At 39.9% G+C, this 11,912-nt stretch overlaps 1 protein-coding gene across 1 annotated transcript; it reads right to left on the reverse strand.

Annotated features, from left to right (window-relative positions):
- Nucleotides 1-940: 940 nt before the first annotated feature.
- Nucleotides 941-4,276, reverse strand: T265_04028 (hypothetical protein; the record flags this gene model as incomplete). The annotated part of the gene is made up of 3 exons (XM_009168646.1): nucleotides 941-1,356; nucleotides 2,449-2,506; nucleotides 4,082-4,276. The coding sequence occupies 3 exons, from the start codon at nucleotides 4,240-4,242 to the stop codon at nucleotides 1,288-1,290; spliced, it is 288 nt and encodes a 95-aa protein (XP_009166910.1).
- Nucleotides 4,277-11,912: the final 7,636 nt, after the last annotated feature.

An 11,912-nucleotide genomic window follows, 5' to 3' on the forward strand; every position in this document is an offset into this window, starting at 1 on the left:
CAGCCGGAGCCCGTGGTACGAAACTTTTCAGGCAATTTGTTAGGTGCAAGAATTACTGAAAAGGTGGAAAGGGAATAATAAATTGGAAACATCGCCAGCTCTGGTGTCATAATCCCTGTCTACGGACGGAAGCTGAATTACGAATGCAGCGAGACAAAACCGCCAGGTGCACCGAGACTTATTATTTCCTTCATGTGAGGCGCTTTTAACGGGCAAATGATAAACACGTGAAATATGTATTTCTGTAGAATGTGCTAACCGATGAAAGAGAATACGACGGTTGAAACCGATTGTTCTCTCCGGGAGCGGCATTTTAATCTGCTGAATTCGTGACCCCGTTTTGGCAGGAAAATTTCATGCATCCTGATAATGAACAAACATGTCGCGGTGAGTCATGGTCGCAGCGGAGCCAAACCAACAGGTGACAACGATTAGTTGAGTGGTAATCCATTACCCAGTGGCCAAACACGGGGTGCTAAAATGATCCCAACGGATCAGAGCCTGGCTTTGAGGACGAATAGTTTAGGATTTCCTCGCAGAAGATGGGCGTCAAACCGATGAGGCAAGCATCATAGCACCATACAGAATAAGTGTTCTAACCAAACCAAATAACCGAATGATCAGTATCTGTCTCGAGGCCACAGGAGTGGACCGGGAATTCAACGTGTCCATGGTGTTGTTAGCTCCTGTGAATGATCCGCCCACATGCGGCCCAATAAAACGGTGATTGGTGTGGGAGACACGCAATTTAGATTGAACACTTCTAAGGCGATCAATCAACGCGCGTGCATCAAACGTGCACCACAACCCTTGCTTACTCATGGTTACCATTCTGGATTAACCGCTGTCATATTGCTGTGTTCAAGATTAGCGCCAATTTGAATAGTGATATTAATTCTGCATTTTCGCCCAAATTCGGCTGAGGTGGAGAACTATTTTGTTGGCGTATTTTCATAATGGTAGAGGTACAATTGAGAAACTGTTTGAAATAAATCCGTCTGTGTAAAATATTAGGAAGATTCGGCAATATAAAAGTAGTTCAGTCTTATTTTGTGTATGGCCGGGTTTTGCTTTTTTAATTTCCACTGTTTTTAGTAGTGCTTCATTGTTCTTATTGCGTTAGGCACAAAAATGACCGCATCGTTATCGAAAAAAAGTTGGGGTTTACACCAAATATCTGTAGTTCTTGTCAAATAGGAAAACGAAAGCAATGCGTGTCAGTTAAGACGAAGATGCATAGAGAACGCAAAAAACAACGGAATCTGCGTTCCGAAAGTGAATGTTAGGTTACTGCTTCTGGTTTTCAAGCAACCGGGATCCATTCGCATCAGGTGTGCCTAAAGATATCCCAGTGTTCTGTAAATACAAAAACAGGATTAACGTGAATACATAACCATGAGTGAAGAAATCACGAAATCAATTTTCTTTAACACATAATGGGACCCCTGGATGCTGGGACAATATCCATCTGTCAGCATTGCCGTTGTGCGTGAGGGAGAGTGAATTTGCTAACAATTTGCACGGGCATAAACAAATGCCGATTAGAATACATTATTTTTTATAAGCGCATATTGTGCCCTGTCTGAAAATTCCAAATGTATGCTAATTCTAAGTGAAGAATATACTAAATATGAAACGGACCTCAATATTTCATAACATTATAGCAGCTGATGTGCCGCAGCAAACAAACACAATCGAATTTAATGCGTGCACTCAGGAAATTAAACGATCACCAATAACACATCTGTGCTTCTGTTCAAAAGAGGATGCGGATTTCGCATTAATTTATACATAAGCTTTTCAATTATATTTTCACTCGTAGGATTACTATCCTATAAGAAAGCGAGCATGAAACTTTTCATTTAGTTTGACGATGGAAATCTATTCGTGGTAATTTCACACAGTCGGTTGGTTGAAATAAACCACTTTGAAAATTTTGCTCTAAATAAGAGATATGGATTACCAAAGCGCTTGTCCATAATCTAGACTCTACATGTCTGGTCATCGCGTTTCTTGTACAACACTGTTTCTCTAGTGTCATTAACATGTGGTCGACATAGTTATTTGTGAACAATGCTTGGACGAATAGGTTGTACAAATTCGTAATTTGCGCCCACCACACAAGCCCAAAGTGAAATGAAGCCAATTTTTGTTTTCGTAATCTTACAGATTTCTTCTGGGAAGAAATGAGTTGTTTTATTCTGATTTAAGTGTTTCATGATTTTTGCCCATCCTACAAGTGAACGGCAAGTTGCTATCACCCGTTCCACCAGATGATTAGGAAAAAGTTGCTTTGTTGAAAATAAATCTGAGTAGGCACGTACCGCGAGAACGCATATAGTAGTGGCACATCTAACATCCTATTTGTTGACCATTCAGAAGGACAGGAGAATTGGCATACAAGAGAATATTGCACGTTGCATGCACGGACCGGTCTGCCCCACTTACCGCATGACCGTGAATAAAAACCCCATGGTCGAATCCCGTGTCATACGGAAGGTCCAGGCTACAATATGAAAAATGATTAACCAATAAGAGATCACAAGTAAGATATCGTAAAATCCTGTTGTTTTGCGCATTAAAAAACATGCGATGAAATCTACAGATGCATGCAAAGAAGGCAACGATTGGCCTAACGATACAGTATACGTGCAGATTAATCCTGATAAGTTATCGTCAGCCAGTCGTAAAGAAATACCGATGAAGCTCCTCGCCGTAAAGAAGTCACTGGTCATTGGGATGTTTCCCAATCACTCGTTCACTCGGAGATGAACAGACGGGTTGCAGCAAAAACCCCACGGAGGGCATTAAGCTTAATGCGTATTACGCCTTGGGACAAAAATAGAATGCGGCTAAAATAAGTTAATGAACCTGGTGCGTGTTTCCCTTAGTTTCTGTTGTTAATGTAAGACGGCGGAACTCTGTTATTCGCCAACTCGCACAAAGTTCACAGTCCTATATCATGCATCAAGGAAGTACACCTCATATGGTGGTCCGGATATTGTTTCAACTCAGTTTCATACCGAATGTAACAATTTCCCTGCTGCCTTTTGGGGTTGTATAGCTGTAATGGGAAACAAAGCTTGGTGGCACACGAATGACTGGGTGGAAAGAAAACATGACGCATTCGAGGGGCCGGACGAGGTTTCCAGCCAACGAGCTTCCGTCAACGGAGGACACAGAAATGAACCGTCATTAACCGACAATTTTGTACTTCGAACATTTAATCGTACGGCAAGCCGGAGAGACTGACAGTGACATAACTTGCATGCGAGTCACAAGTTTAGGCGTCATTTGAACCTAGTGTAGTGTAATAACGTCAGATCGCTATTCAGCACGAAAATAGTTTGTCGGCGTACAAGAGCAATAATAAATTACCCTGAAAAAGCTACCCACACTATAAGCTTTACAGATTTTCAATTAGAAAAAGACTTGCTTCTGGGGCACTGACACTTGATTCAACCACAACATTTCGTCACTTTTAAAGAAATCTGTGTATCTGATAAAATGGGGACCATGACTGGACACAAAGTAAGGACTATCTACGAAGGCGGTCATCAGATATTTGACCCAAAGCAAGTTGAGTGTTCCCCTATCGTACCACGTTTGAACCTCAATTAAATGCTATGTATCCTCCCAGGCATATCCTTAACATAAGAGGTAATCTCCATCATACGTTAGTGCCTTGAAAATTTGGCTTCGATCCGGGGTAACAAATCCGTTTAGATGTCAATGTTTTACAAATTGTAAGAAAATGTTGAAAGAAATATGATTTTTGAATTCACGAACATAGCGCTGTTTAGTCATTTGGACCAAGAGAGCCGCAGAAAGTCTTCAGTTCATTTGAATGATCAAGCATTTTGAAATAAACAAGATACATATGCACACAGGAAATATGGCATCATAAAAAATACCATACAAAATACCACACAAAATACCACATATATTTCATTGAGGAATTTCTTTTTCAAGTCTAGTCAATGTTATGCAAACGAAAGCTTCCTTCATGCAGGAGCATATCCCACAAATGCATGGGGACCAAAACCAGTCATTTATTTTATTTCAGATTATCGAAACATACCTGCGCATGAGGGTTTGGTTGCTGCAGCTATGCGAATCATTATGTTGGACGTCGTTGGTAATAGATAACATAAGCAAAACGCGGAAAGATGAAACAGGGAATTGGTAAAGCACACTGGCTATTGGCCTCACATCTCTTGCGGACGAAAAGCCTTTATTCATATTATCAGAAATCGAGCTAAACAAACAAATCCCAAGTACACGCGGAAACACATTCCAGTTCAGCAGCAAAACTGGCGATAAACATTTTCCAAAGCGAAATTCGAAGACTAACTTGTAGTTTTTAGTGCTGCACGTTTGTTGTAATGTATTGTTGTGTAACGTTGTGTAATGTGAGCATTTTATTTAGCAATCTCTCATTGGATCATAAATAGTTGTCTATACCTGAATGGAATGCCCACCGTTTGGGAGTAGTCCGGAAGCAACAAGTTCATTACTTGAGTATTTGCAACAAGCTGTTTCAAAACAGGCATTGTTTGGAAAACTGTGATTCAACGTCGAGCATGATCAGACACTTCTAATTTCCGATCTGCCCAATCGATCTCTAAGATTTGCACGAAATTGGAACTAGGCTTGTATATCACAGATTGATTTCATGAGACAATTAGTCATTCCGTTTAAGACATATAAGTCAATCAAATCTACAATATTCAGAACGGAGAGCACACAAACAAATCATCGTACGAGAAGTTGAAAATTGGCAACAGCGAGGAGATATAGCGCCAATTTCTAAGACCGAAACTGGTCATTGATGAAGCGCTGGTCGTCCAGTGGATTTAATGGAACAAGCTAAACGATCAGTCGTCAGATCCAAGGTGTACACAAAACAATCGGACTCCTTGTCGGTAAGTCATTGCGCAGTTCCATAATGTTATCGGTGTCCAACAGTTCGCGAAACATTTGTTAAGCTCAATTCATACTTTGTAGATGTGTCGAAGGGGTCTGAACAAAAGGCAAGCTCTAGCTTACTTGTGGTTTTGAACGCTGCACGTTTGTTTTTGTAAGAGCAATAACGTGTCATCATTCAACACGAAAAAAATCACTTCTGTAACAATGAGTGTGAAAAGCCTTAAATTCAAATTTAACGAATGACAACAAGATGAGAACAAGAAGTCATGACATTCTTCCGCAGATTGAACGTATTCATATTAAACACACAGTTAGGCTTGTGCGTGCCATAGGCTTAACGATTAATCCCCAGACTCCTTCACTAGATCATTAAATGTTTACAAGCCAGCCTTGTCCAGTGCATGCAGGTATTCCTCGGTCTCAATGCCACCCTGAAGTACCCTGTGCATATGAGACGTCCTTTCAAGAGGTTCCGCTGATCTTCAACTAATGCTTGGTCTTGTCCAAAAATACGTTAATTGTGTTCATATTGCGCGTACCACCAGCTCCGAATGAAGGAGTTGAATGAACCGTAGTTTTTTCAACAACCTGCAGTGTCGAGGAGCTCTTCATTCGCCTTTCTGCATCACGGTAAAAAGTAGCTGCCACAACCAGATTCGAGTCTCCCGCGTAACCCACCAGTGGATAACTGTTTCCAATTAAACTTCCCCCTACCGCAATTTCGCCAGAAATTAAAGTGTTTCTGATATAACCAGGGAGAAACAATTTGATCTCTTCATATTTAGCTTTCCACGTTCCCGTTTACAAACCGAAACCATATTCATCCCCCTGTCCAGCTGTTACAGATTTTCGGTCCTTAGCTTTCATGCCATCCGAAACAAGAAAGATGGGTACTTCTCATTCTACAGCTTGTATTGAAGCGCGAATGCGATGGCAGCACGAAAAATCTGCTTTATCCCTGATATCTGTTGACACACCAACCACTGATGAATAAATAATTGTTTTAATGCAAGTAAACGATGTCTGAATGAAGTCACCCACCGGTCTAAATTTAAGAGAACCGCTCAAACATAAGGGCCCAAATAAAATTTAATATAAGTAATTCCCAGACACAATTGCAAAACAGCACGTTCTTTTCAAAAAAATATTTTTACACTTACTAGCCGAGACGAAAACTAACCTTTTGTCAAACAATCTTGGACTTTCGTGTTGAAATAGAAACAGCCAGGGATATGGTATAAGTGGTAGGATTTTGAAAGAAAGATATTTCATATTAAAACGAAAAAAGGAGACGATGTTTTCCGTGGTTCAAATTTGCGGAAGGTTTTATTCAAACATTTATTCGCCGTAAGTGAAGCTCAGCTTAATAGCGCAAAAGAGTTTTATTCAAACATTTATTCGCTGTAAGTGAAGCTCAGACGAATAGCGCAAAACAAAATTATTGATAAACATACGCGCTGTGTTGCACATAAGAGGCAATGAAGGCGACACGTTATGCGCAAGCAAGGAAGAAAAAGGTTAACATGCTACTTCTTAAGCGCGTATGCAATAATACGGCAGAATATCCGGAAAATAATCATAGGTGAGTCGTACCACCTCCAAAAGCATTCCAGCATTTTACACAATGAGGCTTATACTTGTGTGTTCGTGGTCTGGTGTTAGAGCCCGCACGTTTGCGTGCAGAAAATTTACTAAAAATTCTCGTTTGAAAACTTTACCGGTGGAGCCTTATTCCGAATCCTCTTGAGAGACAAAGGCATCTTTCCAGTTATAATTTGTATGGAGACTTCTGGAACACACAGCAGTTCCGTATGTAAATGTCATGTAAAGGTTATTCAAATTTGAGTGGCTTCCTGCACCGAAAAAGAAAAATGGTAACGTGAATAACAGAGCACACTTTGCTCATTACTTTCAAGCCAGACACAGGCGTTGCGTGCAACCAAGTTTTCGTGTGTGATTCCCCTAATATTTAGACAGTGCCATTTACAGAAACAAAAACTTGCCTATTGCGGCGCACACACGCTCTTTGAGGTTGCAATTAAATTACAAGAACTAGTTAGTGTCAAGTTTATATCTCCGAGTAATCACTTCGCGTGGGCATAATTGTGTTCCCTTGATTAAGTGAAAATGTCGCTCCGTGAGCAGCCTCATTATGATGGATTCAAAAGTTCCGTATGATTATTTGGTGGATTTCAAGTATTTTGTGCTATAACCCGAGATAATTGCAAGATTTATATCATGGTTTACATTAATGAAAACACAATGATAATATATAGGGTACACCTCAGGATATGATATTTTTAAGATTTCCCATTAGGCGGGCACGTTTGTCACAGGAGCAATTGGTTTGTTTTGAGCGCTTCTACACGTTCGTGAAATCTCATCATCTTTTCTGATCTCCTTTGCCGTAGGCTACAAAACTTTGCATTGCCTCAACAGGTCAGCCTAGAGGAAGGATTCGGCCTTTCCAGTTTTGATTACTATCTCACACTTTACGGTCCTCTCAGAACTCCGGTGAACGAAGCTGGTAATAACAAGGCCATCAAGCAAGAACACTCCAGCTTATTTGTGTGTTCAAGCGGAACATTGAAACTTACGATCTTCTACGTTCCGTAGCGAAATTTTGTTGGGAAACAAGTAACACACAGTTTGTTTGGGTTACAAATGAATCAGAAAAATATATTCCTGATGCGAGTTTTTATTTCTGACACGGATATTTTTAATAATAATTGAAATAGAAAAATAAACTTTTGAAAGCTTCTTGTTATAATCTATTAGAAGCAAACCATCGTGTGTTGTAGAAACGTATGCAAAGAAGCGTTCAAATTTTCCAGGTAGTACGGCATGTATTCTTCCATTGCAACCTATCAGCTGGCTAGACGTAAACGCCCAGTGGTTTTATGCACTCTCCAGTTTAATCGAAGTACGAACGTAATCGCCACCGTTATTGCCATGCCATGTGATAAATGTCCCCATAAAAGAGTGTCTTTGTAGAGCAAGTGAAAGATGAAATTCCGAGAAAGAAAAAAGCTTGGTATTCTTGGACGTCACAGTGTGAAATCTCGTTTTACGCGGAGATTGCGCATAGTTTGTCTCATTTGGCGGTCGCGAATACTCTCAGTTAAATACCGAGGTAGCTACCTTCAAATAATCCTGATGTATCCACGTTTCAGCTGTCCTAAAGGTTGGTCACATACGTCAATTTCAGAATATTTGGTCATAGCAGTATACTGTGTACATTCCATAAACATTTGCAGATAGAAGTGTTTGTCCTTGTTTTCACGTAAAATTTCATTTATTTGGTAAATGTAGCTCATGAAGAATTTTTCATTTGCCGGTGGAGAATTTTTCTTTGTCCATGCGGGCAATACAGAAACATCGGCTGTGATAAATTATCTTACGCCATTCTTTGCATTCTTTTGCTTTGTTTATGCAAATGTAGACAAAGGAGTTGTTCTCAATGTATTCATCAACTAAAGACGATGTTCCACTGCGTATGAGATGCATCTGAAATTCTTTATATTGGATGATTTTTTCGTTCCAGTAATAAATAGAAGGCCTCATCCTCCATACAATCAGGTCGTCCACATTCGAAAAATAGGAGCTATTTCGAATTGGTTATTTAAGAGCAGAAAAAGGCGCGCTATTATCAAAACTTACTCTCTTTTACACATTTTATTGGTGTTACGGGAAAGCGAGCCATGCATTTGTTACAACTAGGTTGGTTTTCATTAGAGTTTGAGGTTTTCGTTGCTCATGGTTAAAACAGATTTCAAACTGTCACTCAAGCGGAAGCCGTTGCAACTTCAAAATATGCCATATTGTTACGGTTGCTTTTGTTCGGTCAGTTTAATCCTCAGTGTGCTTTGCTAATACTAACGTCAAAATCCGAATATCATGTTCCGTGAAAAAAACTTTGCATAACTAAATAGAAGGCACAACCACTCCTACACTCTCTAAACAGTCACAAGTATGATGGACTGACGGAAACCTACCTTCTTCAAAGCAATTTTTTACTTGGGTTTTTGGATTGGAAAATACCATGTGCAGAAAATTTAGTTACAAATTGTATTTCGAGAGCTGCCGTCAAGTTATGTGCGTATAATTTATTCACCAGTATCCGTTGGTCCGCTCTGCTCTGCTTACACGTAACGGATGACTAACAACCTATTGGAACTTCAGGGTAGTACATCTATTTTCGTCCATCCAAGACGGTGTTTGTCAGCTGGAGTGTAGGCGCAAACCCAACAACCTAAAAGGTATTTGCATTCCGTCATACATTTTTCTAGTAGAATCGTGCGTCATTTGGAATCGAACTCCCCCAAAATCACTTTGGAACGAATAATGAATTCCGTGGGCCTCATTACTATACTAAAACTTTCGTAGAGGAATTTAGCGAGTGAATTTTTTTCTGTTACTGGTTGTTGGGGCTAAGTCGTCGATAACGCCACCGACATGATCAAGAGATTAACTAATATGTTTCTTGGTACATGAAAATTCAAGTGCACGGATTGCGCACTATAATCAGCTTGATAGACTTAATAGTGAATCGCACAGTATTATTGATTTGAGGCTTCACAACAATAATAGTATGGCAGGCATAAAATGTAAGCAAATATCAGCTTTTGCGATATGACAGTCAGATATATTTGGTTATTTCGGGTGATTGTGAGTCATGATGACAGTCAAATTCCGTTTTTATTCATCATGCTGTCCCGAAAGTGACAATTACGCTTACCTTCACCTGAGCCAGGTAAGTCTTGGTTTTTTTGTAATGAAGTTTAAATGCAAAACGTTCATACAGAAATGATAAAGCCTTAAGTTTTTCTTCCAGATATTTCATTCCATGATGCCCCCAGCCCCATTTATTCGTTAATGTGTATCACTAAATTAAAGAAGGAAAACAATATATTGCTACACCATAGGTAGGTGGACGTACTTCAATTAAACAGAAAATGACATTCTGTTAGAACAGTCTGACAACGAGGAAAATATTTTCGCATCCGGTTATATTTGCTCCGGTGCCTGAAAATGTGCAGTATCTTTTTTTTACTACTTTCCATAGGTGGGTAAGCTAATAAGGCACGTGCTTTAATGCTCTGATGTGCAGTGCCCGGTATCACTTCGGTTGCGGCATATTCGTGCGCCTCCAAAACGTGTGGTAACAGAGAGCCTGAAGTGGGCTTAGAAGTGTACAAAACACCAACCAAATGCATTCAATGGTAAAAATGGAACTTACCCTTATCTAGACATTGCTCGGCTTATGAATTCGCATCGTAATCACGCATTATAGGATTTGTGCAACAACATCACTCGAAACCATTAATAAGCTCGTAATTTACAAATGATCGGGAAACTTTCCATAAAACCGCATTTGTTATCAGAACTTGCGGTAACAGCTTTTGAAATAAAGATTCTACACGCGGGTTCCGTATCCTGAAAATATTATATCACACCGGTTATCCAAGCGGCATTTCTGTAAGCAGAATATTTTAGATGAACACATTTTCCTTCCAAAGCACAGGTAGCCTTGCAGTCAAGAAAAAAATTTTCAACATTACCTTTATTAAAAGTTTTATTTCTCTAACCCTAATAATGCCGGAGACGATGCTGCCTGAACTAAGAATAAATTAACAAGGCAAGCCTTATTATTGAAAATGCCAGGTTTGTGCTCTCTACCGGCGAAGTACTCACAATGACGTGAATCACCAATAGTGAACATAATTCGACATCTACGCGCAAACTCGAAAAACGAAAGGAGCATTTTGGTGACTATGAATTTCAGACCAAAAACGGAGAATACGGATTGTTTTCGTTCTTTTATACTCCGCATTTATTACCGAGCAAAGAACATGCAGCACGCGTCCACCTAAAGAGCTTCATGTTTGCACAATTCTAATTTTTCTGAAAGCGCAGCCTCGTAAACTGCGAAGTTATTAAAAGTGGGGTGATACGCCGGTTAAGAAACCGCGTTTGTGTTGCCTCGGACGGTATGTAACCCCCCTAAAACCTTGAAAAAATTACCGTCATCTTCGTAAAGTCACCATGTTTACACATGCACCCATCTATATCGTAAGCAGGCCAAAGTGAAACTCACTTGCATTCAAACACTTATCGAGTGGTGTATCTCGTAAGATAACAGCAAAATCACGCATTTAGTTAAGCTTGTAGGCTTTTTTGATTACCTTGCAGGCCATTTATTTCGAGGAACTTTCAAGAGAATGATAGGATTGCGTCATTTTATTATTGCATGGGCGTCGATTATGAATATTCACATAGCATCAAACAGGGATCACTCATAATTGGCATGGATATCCCCTCAAGGTCTTTTGGCAGCATAAAAGGCAGAACACACTATGATCATCAGGAAACGCCCACTCTTCTTCTTGCGAATGTTCAAACATCTCGCACAATCATATTACCTATGTTTTTAGCTGGATTGATTTTTTTACCTTAAAGTTCTTATATACTAGGCCTTGTTCGTGGGAAAATTCGTTCAGCCTCTAACCCAATGCTATACACTCAATGACACATGGTGAATTGTCACGGGTGATGACGATATTTTGCTTGCAATGACAGTTGACTAATTTGACCCGCCCCGTCCAAAATGGTTTAGGAGCTCACTCATATGTTACGTCTGAGAGGATCCCCTGAATTATTTGCCCAACATGCTCAGTAATACATATAGACAATCACAGAGTTCAGCAAAAATAAGCATACCACTGCGGGCGGCTCTGCAAAATATCAGATAAACAGTGACTTACTCATGGGCATGTTCTTCAAAACTAATCAATTATTTTGAAGCAATTTATCTCACGCATTCCGATCTGTGGGTGACAAGCATAAATGGTATATAGCGTTGCAATTTCGCGTACGGAAGCTGACTTATTCTCGTTTATGCACTGTAAATTGCTGTGTTATCTTTATCGTTTATACGTTTGCACGTCCGTTTGTACGGCTAGTTAGCTCAAGCTTCTTTTGTA

This window comes from Opisthorchis viverrini (genome assembly GCF_000715545.1).
Source record: "Opisthorchis viverrini unplaced genomic scaffold opera_v5_62, whole genome shotgun sequence".
NCBI classification, from domain to species: domain Eukaryota; kingdom Metazoa; phylum Platyhelminthes; class Trematoda; order Opisthorchiida; family Opisthorchiidae; genus Opisthorchis; species Opisthorchis viverrini.